At 45.0% G+C, this 14773-nt stretch overlaps 7 protein-coding genes across 7 annotated transcripts; 4 read left to right on the top strand and 3 right to left on the bottom strand.

Annotated features, from left to right (window-relative positions):
- Positions 1–505: 505 nt before the first annotated feature.
- V1514DRAFT_325768 (kinase-like domain-containing protein) lies at positions 506–3798 on the top strand. Its single transcript, XM_066926676.1, has 3 exons — positions 506–2213; positions 2262–2504; positions 2556–3798. The coding sequence occupies exons 1-3, from the start codon at positions 702–704 to the stop codon at positions 3315–3317; spliced, it is 2517 nt and encodes an 838-aa protein (XP_066785095.1). The 5' UTR covers positions 506–701; the 3' UTR covers positions 3318–3798.
- A 285-nt stretch (positions 3799–4083) lies between these two features.
- On the top strand, positions 4084–5912 carry V1514DRAFT_346240 (putative serine esterase-domain-containing protein; the record flags this gene model as incomplete). Its single annotated transcript, XM_066929259.1, has 5 exons — positions 4084–4118; positions 4184–4331; positions 4434–4583; positions 4703–4808; positions 4870–5912. The coding sequence occupies 5 exons, from the start codon at positions 4084–4086 to the stop codon at positions 5910–5912; spliced, it is 1482 nt and encodes a 493-aa protein (XP_066785096.1).
- Positions 5913–6107: 195 nt separating this feature from the next.
- V1514DRAFT_350445 (uncharacterized protein) lies at positions 6108–8860 on the bottom strand (the record flags this gene model as incomplete). Its single annotated transcript, XM_066929413.1, has 4 exons — positions 8490–8860; positions 8243–8355; positions 8103–8177; positions 6108–8045 (listed from the first exon to the last, which is right to left on the bottom strand). Exons 1-4 carry the CDS (start codon positions 8635–8637, stop codon positions 6108–6110), a joined length of 2274 nt encoding a protein of 757 aa, XP_066785097.1. The 5' UTR covers positions 8638–8860.
- On the bottom strand, positions 8861–10025 carry V1514DRAFT_325780 (uncharacterized protein). The gene is made up of 2 exons (XM_066926677.1): positions 9447–10025; positions 8861–9393 (listed from the first exon to the last, which is right to left on the bottom strand). Exons 1-2 carry the CDS (start codon positions 9861–9863, stop codon positions 8902–8904), a joined length of 909 nt encoding a protein of 302 aa, XP_066785098.1. The 5' UTR covers positions 9864–10025; the 3' UTR covers positions 8861–8901.
- V1514DRAFT_325781 (uncharacterized protein) lies at positions 10025–11593 on the top strand. The gene is made up of 2 exons (XM_066926678.1): positions 10025–11366; positions 11425–11593. Exons 1-2 carry the CDS (start codon positions 10083–10085, stop codon positions 11485–11487), a joined length of 1347 nt encoding a protein of 448 aa, XP_066785099.1. The 5' UTR covers positions 10025–10082; the 3' UTR covers positions 11488–11593.
- A 41-nt stretch (positions 11594–11634) lies between these two features.
- V1514DRAFT_325786 (ubiquitin-conjugating enzyme/RWD-like protein) lies at positions 11635–13127 on the top strand. Its single transcript, XM_066926679.1, has 5 exons — positions 11635–11973; positions 12052–12225; positions 12337–12412; positions 12484–12605; positions 12689–13127. The coding sequence occupies exons 1-5, from the start codon at positions 11904–11906 to the stop codon at positions 12745–12747; spliced, it is 501 nt and encodes a 166-aa protein (XP_066785100.1). The 5' UTR covers positions 11635–11903; the 3' UTR covers positions 12748–13127.
- On the bottom strand, positions 12789–14735 carry V1514DRAFT_189721 (uncharacterized protein). Its single transcript, XM_066924624.1, has one exon. It carries the CDS (start codon positions 14358–14360, stop codon positions 13251–13253), a length of 1110 nt encoding a protein of 369 aa, XP_066785101.1. The 5' UTR covers positions 14361–14735; the 3' UTR covers positions 12789–13250.
- Positions 14736–14773: the final 38 nt, after the last annotated feature.

The following is a 14773-nucleotide window of genomic DNA, read 5'->3' on the forward strand; positions in this document are numbered from 1 at the left end:
GAAATCGCTGGTTAATGCAGAACGCTGTGAAGCAAAATAAAACGACAATATATGTGTTTAACGCTACGCTGCGTCCATCATCTTATATAGACCTGCCATAAAAATGATTTGTCATTTACTCATGCTTATTTGAAATTATTGTTCATCTAAACATTTTTGGCCAATATTTATATTAAAATCTAAATATACATAAATTTTCTTTGATTCTCGGATCTCCGTCGAACATACCTTACCGTTTTCTCTTACGCTCGACATCAAGCATCAGCTTTGTGAACAACCAGTGTTTACCATTCCTGTGGTCAATGTTATTTGCAACGATCTCTAGTTTGGTACCTCCCATTCTCATTTTTAAAATTGCCCGTAACTGTAGTTTATCCATAATATGTTTTATTTGTTTAAAAAGCCTCCTGCAATCAGCATTCAATGTTAAGCGCAGTTGCCATGCCAACGCGAGTGTAAACAATTATATGCAATAGAAACGCCAGCAAGAAAAAAAGAACCAAACCCGGGGGATCACACTTCTTCTTACGAAGCTCACTCAATTAACAATTATTTTATTACGCTGCCCTTATTATTTTTTTCCGTTATTACAGAAGCACCAAAAAAAAAAAAAAAAAAAGGAGAGAGATTTTTATAATCTTGGAGAATCAATTGCCGAACGGTTTCGTCGATTGTTGGAGTAAGCCGTCCGGGGGCCAAAGATGTTTGACCACGCCGCCGCCGACGCAACACCAGATGAGACTGGGAATTCATCAGATGATGACAGCTATGCGTTGCCGGTTCTGAGCTCGTATGCGCTTGCATTGCTGTCCACTTCTGATGGTGCGATTGCGTCAGGAATACCATCAGCAACTGATCATCTGGCTTCTCTGCAGATTGAGAATAATCAACCATTAAATAGCTCTACACAAATCACCATGAACACGCCCACAACCGGTAGCTCGCATGGCACTGGAAATGAAGTCAATCATAACACCAGCTCACCGTTTGTCGGGAGCGTGGAAGGTATCAATGACAATAACAACGCATCAACAAGCAGCCCACACACGCAGCACAACATGGGCGTGGCTTTATCCGGCCTTGTGACGCCAGCACTAACGACAAGACGAAACAGCGCGTTGAAGCAACAAAATAGTGTTGAGCCCACTTCACAGTACAGAAGCATATTTCGCAAGAGCAAGCCTGGCAGGTTGGGCCCGCCTAAGAGAGCAATACGACGAGAGAGTCAAGAAGGAACCGCTTCGGCAGCCGAGGAGGATCAAATTATTGTCAGTGGTGATGATGCAGGTAGTGACCAACTTCATGGCGGCATGAGCACTTCACACGCGGCCGCGGCAGAAGCAGTAGCGAAGACCAAGCTATCGGATGAAGACCTTGGTGGAGATGAATTTATTACTCGCGAGGCGACCAAAATCAGATTTTCTGAAAAAGATGATGAAATTCCACGGGGCACAACCGTAATTCACCTAAACCATTCCCCAACGACATCATCATCAGATGACAGATACGAGTCGAATGACAAGCACCAGCAACCAATCCAGGGACCGGACACATATGATCACACTGGCAAAAGCTTTTTCACGAGAAACAACACGTCAATAACTAGCATAAATCCTGCTTCTGGGTCAATACCATCTGACAATTCGCAAGACATTGGACGTCGTCCTGCAGATGCATCACAGCCACCACACACTCGGAAGCTAGTGTCACCTCCGCCACCAATGCATGTGTCTACTATAATTGATCAGTCGGGATCTCCAATTGTTTCCAGTATTGCTGATCGAAGATACGCAAATCGAACTAGCAATGGGACACCGTACTCTGAACGGGTCAGTAACGAACTTCGATCTGGCCGCAGCCTGTTGTCGCCCAGGTTTGATAGTGCTGGGCTTACTGGTAAAAATGGAGTTGACGGTGGCATGCTTCGTGCTCGTCCCATTTCGTCAATGTTTCGCGATGAGAACGCGTTGAATAAAAACCAGAAATCACACAATAACCGTCAACCGGCTGGTATGCATTTACAAGCCACAACCGCAAGGGCTCACAACGGTCGACAGATGCTCACTCCAATATCTGCAAACGTTGGCCGGCCATTGCGCACGTCGACGCCGCCTCCGGATTGTGAATACGCGCCGCCTCCAAAGATGAGCATTTTAAATGTGCCACCACGTCCAACTCCGAAAACGGTTAAGAAGGCAAAAAACTCAGTTGTTGTAAGTCTTTTTTTTACCTTTTGTGCTCAGAACTAATTTTAATCATAGGTGGCTGGCAATGTTTACCAGCGACTGGAACTTTTGGGCAAAGGAGGCTCATCTAAAGTATACAAAGTTCAATTAGCTAATTCGACTAAAATTTATGCAATGAAAAAAGTTACGTTTGACGAAGTTGATGAGGCAGTCGTGAAAGGCTTTAAAGGCGAGATTGAACTCTTACGGAAATTAAGCGACGAGGAACGGGTTGTGCGATTAGTTGATTATGAAATTTTTGATGGTTGTGTTAACATGGTAAGATTTCAAAATGTGTTTTGTTGAGTTGTATCTGACAAGTGTTTTCAGGTTATGGAATGTGGCGAGATTGACTTTGCTCACGTATTGGCTGCCAGAATGCATCTGCCGTTGGACATGGCATTTATTAGGTATTACATGCGGGAGATGCTGCACTGCGTGGAAGCAGTTCATCAACATGGAATTGTTCATTCAGATTTAAAACCAGCAAACTTTCTTTTGGTTAAAGGCATGTTGAAGATCATCGATTTTGGCATTGCCAACGCCGTGCCAGAGTACACGGCCAACGTCAGACGAGAGACTCAGAACGGCACGCCTAATTATATGGCACCGGAAGCGTTACTCGATGTCAGCATTATGGACCCGACCGCGCCATCGACAGGGAAGAAATGCATGAAAGTTGGCCGGCCTTCTGACGTGTGGAGTTGCGGGTGCATTATTTATCAGATGATTTATGGCAAGCCACCTTACGCGGCATATAATGGCACGCAACGCCTCCTGGCGATAATGAACCCGAAAGTACAAATTATCTACCCAGAAACCGGGTTGGGTGGCGCGCCCGTACCGCATGAAGCTATTACTGTCATCAAGCGGTGCCTTGACCGAGATCCGCCATCACGGGCTACCATCGCCGACGTGTTGCAAGGGCCGTTTCTTATGCCGAGAGTAATTTCTAGGGATATCTTGAAAGAGTTGATGACGCAGTCAGTTATGTACGGTGCTGAACATAGAACCGTTGAACACGGAGATATTGAAATGCTAGTGGAAGATGTATGGCGCAAGATTGGATTACTGAACCGGAATACTGGTTAGGCCAAGGCATTGCTGTCAATAAAATGGCTATACTGTTTTAGGGTTGTTTTACGTTCCATGATTGATTAGATGCAAAGGATTACTCGAGTGTTTGTTTTACACGCAGCGCAGAGGACGGTTGACATTGTAATGATAAAGTCTCATTTGACTTCTGTTGTGCCTTGAAAAGAGACAACAAATTTGCCCGTGCACGACTAATAAAATCATCTGAGCGGATTGGTTTTACGGACTTTCAAATACAATGCCACATAATTTACGACATGAACATTCGGAACCTTCTGACGTGATACATGGCGTGGACCATGTCAAGTCTTTGAGATTTCATTTTTCCGGATTGAATAATTTCTGCTTGTTGTGACATGAATGGTTCACGGGTCGATTGTTTAAACCGGGCCAAAAAAAAATTGCTTTATTTACTAATGACAATGTTTAATGTATATTGTATACCACTTAATATCCCACAGATTAATTATTGCCGTAAAGTATAGTTAGAATTGTTTGGCGTATGATTTAATTGGGTTCTTGATGCTGCCAGGCCCCTGAAAAACAAGGTTTCGGACCTCGAGATGACGAAGGCACGGCGGGTCAGCATTTAAACGTGTTCTGAAGACCTTGTTTGACCATATTATACAGGCAGACCTTGGTATTCTTTATACTCTTGCGCGGTGCATCGAGAAGTCTATAATATCATCTCGACCTTGCTTAGGCCATTGAAACAGCTAGTTGCAATAGCGATAGAGTCAGGTGGCGCGTGCGGATAACGAGAATGTCACAAGATCACTTATTCGTACTACTTCATGGGTAAATCATTACGGCAAATATTGTTTTCAAGTCTTAAACTATTGGAACTAACGTAATGTCCATAGGTTTTGGGGGAATGCGTCGCACATGTACGCAGCCAGGGACAGGCTATTAGAAGTTCATCCCAACGCAAGCGTGCTGGTTTCGAGCACGTATTCGGGTAATATGACATATGATGGCGTGCAAATCTGTGGTGATCGTGTGTTGCAAGAAGTAAGGGAAAAGAAGCTTGCGTGTTGTCAAGCTATGGTTTTGTAAAAAAATGTGGGGAGAAGGAGAAGGAGAGCTAACGTTTGATGAAAACATGATGATTAGATATTTGACAAGATTGACAACGTGAATGCGAAAAAAGATGTCAAGATTACAAAGTTTAGTATTGCTGGTTATTCAATGGGTGGATTGATTGCTCGTTACGTGGTCGGTGAACTTTTACAACAAGGTTTCTTTGATGAGGTAACGCCGATGGTAAGTATACTATTCACTTTTTACACATTGTCGCTCGTGCCCATGGCTACAGTTTTTTTTTTCTTTATTATCTCGATTTGACCAGACTGGGAGTGGAAAAAATCCGTTTTATTATATAGAATTTCACCACTTTCGCTACTCCTCATTTAGGAACTTGTTCAGAAAAGAACAATTTTCGCCGCCGATTGTTTAATTTTTACGGTCGCCGTTTTCTTTCTCAATCTGGTAAGGCATTTTTTTTTATTTTTATTTATTATTAGGATATTATTACTAAACATGATTAAAGGTCGAGACATGTTTTTGGGTTCGGCCAGTATTGTGCCCAAATTGGCTAATCCTTCATCGGTTTACATATCAGCTTTAAACAAATTCGAACATATTTCATTATATGCCAACATTACGAACGACAGGAACGTTCCATTTTTTACATCATTTATTACCGATCGGGATCCGTTTACGGATTTAAGCCGGTTCGCACCTCATCATTTTGATGCTTACGCACCAGTGATTGTGGACTTGTCCCGGCATTTAAAAATTTTGACCCAACCAACAGGTCGGTCATGGAGTCGCAGGGATTACATTTTTTTCATTGCTTTGTTTACTATCGGCCCGTTGGCGATCGTGATTGCAATCTCGGCGATTTCAATCTCGGCGCAGATCTCGGAACGAAGGATTCATGCGTTATTGCAATCATTGTCATCATCATCATCATCATCCTCTTCTTCTTCTTCTTCTTCTTCTTCTTCTTCTTCTTCTTCATATAATTCGAGCCCCAGTACAAGATTGAAAATGTTGAAGGCCTCGTCTGGCAGGGATGCTAGTACTACGACGCAACATCACGATGCGGAAGCCGCGCTCGTGCAGGACGTGGTGGAGGATTTGATCGACACGACGGCGATTTCTCGGGACAGCAAATTTTCAGACTTTGACTCGCCGGCATCTGATCTGAGCAATGGTTATGCTGATTCTGACAGCAACAACCCGACGATTAGTAACGGCAGTACGGCAAGCTTCCACAATTCGCCACGTTTATCCAGCACGGTTTCGGATCTCGATTACGTTTGCAACTCGGTGGCAACTTATCGTGATGACGTGAACACCAGGCCTGCATCATTATTTTCAAAATCACTGGCTCGTCCGGAGTTGCGGCTGGATATTTTGGAATCGCAACGCGAGATGGCGGCCGTGTTGAATCAACTTGCTTGGACCAAATACCCAGTGCAGATTCATGAATCGTTTCATTCACATGCGGCGATTATTAATCGCAAAGGCAACATGTCGGAAGGCAACATTGTTTTGCGACACTGGGCAGAACGATTGGTTGTTTGAAACCTTTTTTTTTTTTCCACCACCCACAACTCACTCAACGTAGTTGCAGGGATTTGAAATATTTATTGATGACAACAAATTGATAGAGTAAATACATTCATATAATTCCATTCTTCAACAATCCATACACGTATAAACCCCACCCCTACAAAAGTATAACAAATTTAAATTTAATTTTTTTTTTTTTAATCGTGGTCATTGAAGCGTGACGTAGTTAGCCGGAAACAAGTTTCTTACGCCGTTATAAACACCACTCCACCAGTCCTCATCCGGGAATTGAATGTCCTCGATAACCGCACCTTCAGGGAAACTCAGCTCATTATCCTCTTGAGCTTCGTAGTCATATTGTGCAATCGCACTCGGTCCATTGGGTGGTTCTTCTTCTTGTGCGTGTTGTTCTGGTTCTGGTTCTGGTTCGGCGACATCTGCAGCAGCACCGCTCGGTTCTTGGCCATGAGCCACGGCAGCATCCACACCATTGTCTGCTTGAAGTTCAACATAATTTGATGGGAACAAGCCGTCATCGCCAACACTGTTGCGTCCGCTCCACCATCCGTCATCTACAAATTCAATGTCATAAATCCTTTCGCCTTCCACTAGGTTGATCTCGTTATCTTCTTGCTTGATGTATTCGAACAATACGGTCGCGGTCTGCCCGGTGAATTCAGTGCCATGTGTGGCATGTGACGGTTCATGATCATGTTCTTGCTCTTGTGACGGACGTGCGCCGCCGAAAATGCCACCGCTGGAAATTGCAGCTGCCGCAGCCGCCCGGCCCTTCTGGAAATCTTGCTCTGATTCTGGCTCCGGTTCTGGCTTTGGTTCTGGCTCCGGCTCTGATGCTTGCTCTGGTTGCGGTTCTGGAGCAGTAGGAACAGGTCGTGTTGCTGTCGGTAGCGGTGGCGCCGGTGCCGCGATATCTTGTTCTGGCTCTTCTTCCTCTTGCTCTTTCTCTGGTTCTGGTTCTGGTTCTGGTTCGCGCGTTGGGGGCACCACCGCTGCAGCGGCAGGCCGGATGACGGTAGAAGACGACGATATCGGGTTGACCAGCCTGATGGGAGACGCGGATCGTTCCGGCAGCGACGGCGAATTGTCGTCATCGTCATGCTCGTCATTGGAAATGGCGGCCTTGGCAAACCTATCCCTGATATATGAAACACTGGCATGGTCTGGCACGCCATTGCTTTCTTCCTCTGGATGACCAGTCACGTTGAACTTGTCCTCGGCCTTTGGTGCGGCATTATGGAATGACGACGAGCTGCTCACGCTAGATGAGTTATCAGCAACGCCACCGGCATTCCTTGCCTTTCTCTCGGCCCATAACTGAGCCGGCGTCTTGCCGTTCTCGTTGCCAAAGTTATTACCAAACTTGCTACTGCCTGGCTTGTTGACAACATCTCTGCTTCCAAACCCAAACGCGGCCGATGGAGCGGGTGCGACCGTACCAAACCTATTATTTGCTGTTGATCCGAACCTGCTTGCAACCGCGGGCTTTTCTAATTTAGGCTTTGGCAGTTCTGTCAGCCTGCCGCCTGAACTAAATGCGTTGCCGCGTTCTTGAAAGCTTGGTGGTTTTGCGTCATTTTGACTGGGTTTCGCATCAACGGCAGTAGGCTCTAAAGAAGGCTTGGAAGCAGCCGGTCTGTGCTCTTCTTCACGCTTGGCCTGTGCTCTAATTGCAGCGATGTCGACTTTACCGATTGGTTGATACGCACCCTTGACAATGACAGGCTTCTCGGCTTCAATTTCCTGCTTGGACGCGGATGCCCTGATCGAAGCAATGTCAACCTTGCCGATCGGTTGGTACGCACTTTTGACTGGTTCGACTGGTGCATGCGAAGACGAGCTCTTCCGGATGGAATCAAGATCGATCTTGTGTGGCGTATAGGCCGACGCAACTTTTGTGATTGAATGAGCCGTCGGTTCCGGCGCATCGTCACCCCAGTCACTCTCGTTCGCGCGAGACGTGGCATGGGATTGAGTATAATTAGGACGAACGGGTGGTGCCTTGTTGAACTTGGAAGCCAAGTCCGCGACCGAATATTTAGAACCAGAAGCATCAGCTACCTTGCGGAGAATCTCGTCCGGGTTGATATCATCTTCCGAGCGAGCATTAATTTGAACATGATACCCCTGTAGTTTTAATTTCGGTCAATTCTCAAATCAAGCAAGCGTCATACAAAAACATACATGAAACAAGCGGGCAACCGAACTAAAGTGTGAATTAAAATATCCCTTGGCACGTTCAGGAACACCTTCTCCGCTCTTGGTCGGCCATGATTAGCATTCGTTCATTCATTCATTTATAATAATAGCTTGGAGATACACACCCATCCAACCAGCACAAATTTTGGAAGTTGAGAGTTGGGATCAATCACTCTCGCAAACCCGTATTGGATCCTGCCATCCGAAAACTCATCCGTGAACTGGTCCAGGTCACCAGCTACATGCCCACAAGGAGTCAGTAAGGCGTCATGCAATCAATCAAAGTTGTAGGTCATGTTTGAGTTTCCCAACCAATAAGGAACTGGACAAAAAGACTTGGCAAAAAAATAAAACAATTTAGCATGCACTCACAGCCCGTAGCTTGAAGTTTCAGCGTCTGATTGTTGATGCCTGCGCCGTAGGAAAACACGGCCCAGGACGTGTTCGGGTCGCCCAGGACGATGTTGTCGTAGGCAGACTGGATCTCACGCGCATTAGACGAAAGATCAATTGAAGCCATCAGTCAGACAATTGTTATTTTATCGACAAAAAAAGTATGAAAAAAATGCAGATGAAATGCGAACCCGGCCAGATCGAAATGATGTTAGGGGCAAGGTATTTAATTTAGGAGGGTTGCTCTCAAGCGATTGCGCAACTCAACTCAAAGTTTAAACCGCCTTGAACAAACAAAGTGATCAAAGCAACCGCTGCGAAGATACGGATGTGTAGAGGAATTAAAAAAAAATGGATGTTTAAAATTATATTTCATTACAGGTTTCAAATTTCATGGCAAGTTGCTCCGTCGCAGTTGTTTTCGACGTGCGAGTTGCAGTTCGCGAGCTTCCCGCTCCTGCTGCTCCATGAGTAGCCGAGCCATGTCAACTGGCGGATGCGGTCGTGCTGCCGAGTTGACATCACGAGTGTGCTTATCACCACGGTCGTCATGGCGACTGCGCCTTGTCTGAGTAGTGGGCCTGGCAGCGTAGCGCTCGCCGTTGCTTCTAGTCGATGACGGGCGCCGCCAGCTTGTTTTTGATTTGAGTGACAGGTAATCGTTGATCGACCGTAGCGGGTCATTGTAATCCTTTGTTATCTTGTTGGCCTTGGCGTGTTGCTCCTTTTGACGGCCTGACCGTTCCCGTTCCTGTTGCCGTTGCCTGCCTGGCATGCCGTCACGCGAGGCGTACCAGGGCGTAAGCTCATCTGCTGGCTTGTCAAGTCGCATGTTCAACAGTCTTGTCGGCGCATTTGACTTATTGGCTTGGTTTTTCGCTACCTAATAAAGTATTAGAACCCGTATTTATTGTAATATTTCATGTCGAACCTGACCGTCTCAATGTCTTCAAATAAATTAATATGGCGGTCATTCGATGTCAGGTTTAACAGTCCAACCAAGTTTGATTTTCTTGATAGTGACGACCTTGCATTTTCAAACTCGTCTGACTGCTCTCGCCTGTTGGGATGCCGTGCAGTCGTCGTGGCTGCAACGGCATGCCTGATCATGCGATCAGCCGCGGTCTCTTGCTCATCATGACTCGCAACGTCATGGTCCGTAGTCGAATCAACCGGCAAGCCCCGTTGCCGGCGACGTAATATCTCTGTCCGTTGCTCTCTTTCTAGTTTTAGTCGAAGATTATCCTCTTGCTCTTGTTGCACCTGTGCTGCTTCTTCGTCCTTGCGCACTCTTTCAATGTTTGCACTGTTGTAGACATGATATGATTTATGGTGTAGTAGCTTGATTGGCATGTTGACTGACTCTGCCTTGTGTCAGTTGCTATTCTTGCCCGCAGATTCCTGGTTGTTGTTGGTTTTTTTTTTTTTTTGTTGCAATCACATTTGCTGTTCTTTCTAGATTTGTTTAATTCAATTTTAAATCAAGTCCAGCGCTGCTCGCGTTTTTATACATAGGATTTATTTTAATCTCAAATTCTTTATCAAAACCACCATGGATGAAGATCTAATTGCATGGAATCAACAAATGAAATTCAGGACAAACTGAACAATGTTTTTCAAATATGCAACGATATCCAACGCCACATCAGTCAACCCAACTTCATTGATTGTGACCCGATTGACTTGGAATTGCAAAGACTACATGCCGAGGTTATTGGAGCAAACAAGAACGACGTCAAGCATTGGATTAGATTATTCAAGGATGAATGTAATCGCAAGATTTATGACCGTGATTCCTCACCGGTGCCTCACAAGTATGTTATTAATTACGGCCATGCGTGCATTTTTAGCGCATTGCAAATGATCACAACTGCAGAACTCGACCTGGACTCAGACCTTGCTGAGGCGACAGTGATTTCAGAAATTGACCAAGGACTTGTTGTTACTGGCGCGCTTATTGATGCCAAACTACGCGATTTGCTGGACAAGCTAATATCCGAATTGCACGGCAGCAAGGAAAAAATTCAACCACAGGGGCTAATGCTTTGTCCAGATTTTAAAGCACAATTGGTGAGCCGGTTGTATTACCCTCATCTGAGTTGCAATGTGAGGCAATTACTGCAGCCCACTGTCAAGCAGTTTGAAAACGAACTGACGTCCGGCATGATGCCACTGCATCTGATTGGTGCTGCCAACTCTTGGCCAGCAATCCAACATTGGAATTCACTTGATTACCTTCTCTCAAAGACTAATAACGGACTACGAGTTGTGCCAGTGGAAGTGGGGAAATCCTATGTTAGCAATGCATGGTCTCAAAAGCTTGTAACCTTGCGATCGCTATTGCACGAGTGGACGAATCCATGCGAAGCCGCAGAGGTAAAATATCTAGCCCAGCATGACCTGTTGGCTCAGGTACCCGTGCTTCGAAAAGATGTGCTGACTCCGAACGTGGTGTACTCGCAAATCAACGACCAAGAACGTGCGCCGGTTTTGAATTCGTGGCTAGGCCCGGCTGGCACGATATCTCCACTGCATACGGATCCGAACCACAACGTTCTTGTTCAAGTTGTCGGGTTTAAATACGTCAGGCTATACCCGCCTTCAACAAAGGGCATAACCAGTTGCAACGACATGGGCAATACCTGTGATGTCGAGCTAGAATCAGGCGCGTTCGGCGCGCTGTTTGAAGATGAAGATGTCAGTGCCAGCAGCCTTGAAGATGACGTTGTCGACTTTGAGAAATTGAAGGCACGCGTATTGGCAAAGAAAAAATATCAGCAACAGTTTAGCGAGTTCCCATGGACAGATGGATACGTTGAATGCATTCTAGCGCCCGGTGACGAGATTTTTGTTCCGGTAAGTGACATGAAACTATTCAATACTACATGGCAATACAAACTAACAGTGTAAATAGTCCGGATGGTGGCATTATGTCAGAAGCTTGACTCCGAGTTTTAGTGTCAGTTTTTGGTTTTGAGCTTATGATTGATTCAATACCGCAATCTCGAACCTTTTTTTTTTTTTTGTTCTTTGCCGTAGTTTTTCATGCATAAAAACAATTCTAAAATGGACCACATTTTCATATGCTTTTTGTAGTAGAATTCGTAGTCAGGTCACTAGCTCACCGTTGGTCACGAGTCGTGCGTGAGCGTGAGCGTGAACGTGAACGTTCGCGAAGGTGTACTTAAGTAGTAATAATACCATATAGATCCAACAGCGTTCGAACTTTTAACCTAGTGAATCGTGTTACTTGCTTGATTCAATTTCTAGCCCTTTTTTTTTTTTTTTAATTTCATTCGAGTAATTTCGAAAGCACGGTTCGATCCTTTTTGCTTGCCCCTTTGATTTATTTTTTTTAAAAAAAAGGCACAAACCAACAAAATCACAAAAAGCATGGCGACGAAGGCATCAGAAGCAATTCTACGCCGACAATTACGTGACATTGCTCGGAACGGTATTCCAGGTAAGCAAAAAAATAAAATAAAGTCAAGTCAATTTTTTGGTTTGTTTGAAAAATTTTTCTAACTAGCGATTTTCAAAGGCATTTCTGCCGGCCTGGTAGACGATAACATCTATCAGTGGGAAGTCCTTCTTGTTGGACCGGACGACACGTTGTATGAAGGCGGTTTTTTCAAGGCACGCCTTCAATTTCCAGAAGATTATCCGCTTATGCCACCAAGCATGAGATTTGAAACGCCAATGTGGCACCCAAATGGCAAGTCTTCTTGGTAAATTTGTTCAGTGATGAATTGAAGAAACGAGCAATTGGGTCAAGGCTACTATACTCCGATGCAGCGGTCACTAACAGGGTGGAAATTATTTTTAGTTTACCAAGACGGAAGAGTTTGTATCAGCATCTTACATCCTCCAGGTGAAGACAAATACGGATACGAAGACGCAGGGTGTGAAACTCCAACCCAGAAGTTTTAACCATGTCCACCCCCCGCTCCTTGCTAACGTGATTGTCTAATAGTGAGCGTTGGTTGCCGGTTCATTCACCAGAAACGATTCTTCTTAGCGTAATTGCCATGCTATCATCACCAAATCCTGATTCACCGGCAAATATTGACGCTGCCACTCAGCTTCGAGATGACTGTAAGTCCTTGCCGTTAACCCCGGATGGGAGATTTATACATATTAAAAAAAGATTACCGTTTTAATACGTTTCTACATTTTAGATCCTGCTTTTAAGAAGAAAGTTCGAAGGCTGGTTCGCGATAGTGCAGAGTTATTATAACATCATTGCCAATATAATGCCATCATAAACTTACCACATTAATCTTTCCGACGTTTTGTTACTGTCTACCCCATCTTATGTCATTTACTAGGTGTTAGTGTTTAACGTTTATCTGCTTATGGATTTTTCTCAATTCGAGCCCGGGCCTGATCTCATTATTGTAGTCATTTTGTTTTGAAGATTTCTTTCTTTAGTTCAGTAATAATATATTTGGTTTCAGTCTGTGGTCACCGCAAGTTATATGATTGAAAAAAGAATATGCCACTATTATGACATTCTGTCAAAACTAACAAAATTTGTCACCAATCAAGTTAGCAAATCACAGTACACCATAACTGAATAGTTTCATGTGTACTTAAAATAAGGAATAATAATAATAATCATCATAAGTCAGTCAGTAGATAGATTGCACAAGTGTATGTACAGAGAAACATCTTATTACTAATGAAAAAATAAAAAAAAAAAAAAAAAACATCAATAAAAACGACTCATGCTTGATTAATTTACTGGTAGAAATGCTGCCAATCCCAGAGACCATAACCGGTGTACTTCTTGCCACCAACTTGACCGCCCACAAAGTGAGCCTGAGCACGAGTGTAGCCGTATCCGCCATCGTCCAAAGTTTCGGCAATAATCCTGGACGTGGTGTTGAACTCAAACACGCCTCGAGATCCGACATCAATCACAATGTTAAATCCGTCGGGGATAATGGACGAATTGGTTTGTGGGTAAGTGATGCCGTCGCCAAACGGGCGCACGATGGCCGTGGGGCCAACCTTGATGGGCGAACCAGATTCGGCAATATATGCGGCCGTGTACTCAACTCCGTTGTGGTCAAGCGCATCAAAAAACACAATCGAATATGGGCCGACCGCGGCATGGCCCCAGTACCAGTTTTCCACAATATCGTTAAGAGCTTGGCTGCCCCAGTTCTTGTCATGGTAACCTCTGCCGGAGAACTTTAATTGCTCACCGCCGACAATCAAGTCAACATGTGACTCTGCATCAGGCACTGCATTTGCCCAGCCAAGTTTTGGAGTAAGCAACTCGGAAGACGACCGATCCGCAACCGAACCCAAACCATAATGAGCTGGCGCGAGGCTGCGGAAAGAAATCGTGCCCTTGATTCCGTAAGTCTCAAGAGCATCGATCGTGATGAAGTACTTGGACAAGTTTGGCGTCGACGTCCAAGAGAATCCGGTGCCGGTAAAGTTTGCGCTTGAACCATCACCAACCGTGGTAACCACGGCAGGTCCGGACGGAACAAACGGGACCGAAAACTGGGTGCCATTGGGCCAAATGCCAGCCACCTGAATGTAGTTTGTCAACTCGAGAACGGAAGGATAACCGACGGAGGCGGTCGTTCCGGTCTGGAAAACAAGAGAGATGGATGCCTTTGCGGATACCACGTCAAAATACCACCAGTCAAACGTTGAGCCGTTCACGGCAGACACCTTGGGACCGTCGAATGCGGTGCTGACAACAGCATTGGTTGCAATTGAGACGTCTGCATCTACTGGTGCTGTCGGCACGATGTAGGTGCTCGTGGCATCCAACGCAGCAACTGCGCCGAACACTGACGCCAGACTAAAATAAAGGGAAGACGCCTTCATAGTTGCAAGCAAAAAAATGGAATTATGGCGGGGGGAAGTAGGTGGGTGCGCAAGCAGTGACCCGGTTTATATAACGTATATATATGTATAATGAATCTGCCGAAGCGGTGCACTCAACAGAGTCTCGCGTCATCATCGTCTTTTCCCCGATACATGTCCTCCTAGTAAACAAAGTAATTGCAACTCGAAGCAATCTTAAAATTTTAAAAAAAAAAATTTGGTTGGTAAAGTCCGAGATGGAACTAGCTTTAACCTTAAAAACACGGCTTTTTCGTTTGCCAATTTCATTTAAGCACGAAGAGAAGTCATAACCGTATTCGGGCCTCGTGTTCAAAAGTCTATTAAGACCCGTCAATATCGGCCTGTGAGCGTTTACAAACAACAACGTAGTACCTCTAGATAAATCAATTAAT

The sequence above is a fragment of the Lipomyces japonicus genome, assembly GCF_038497905.1.
Source record: "Lipomyces japonicus strain CBS 7319 unplaced genomic scaffold V1514scaffold_6, whole genome shotgun sequence".
Classification (NCBI taxonomy): domain Eukaryota; kingdom Fungi; phylum Ascomycota; class Lipomycetes; order Lipomycetales; family Lipomycetaceae; genus Lipomyces; species Lipomyces japonicus.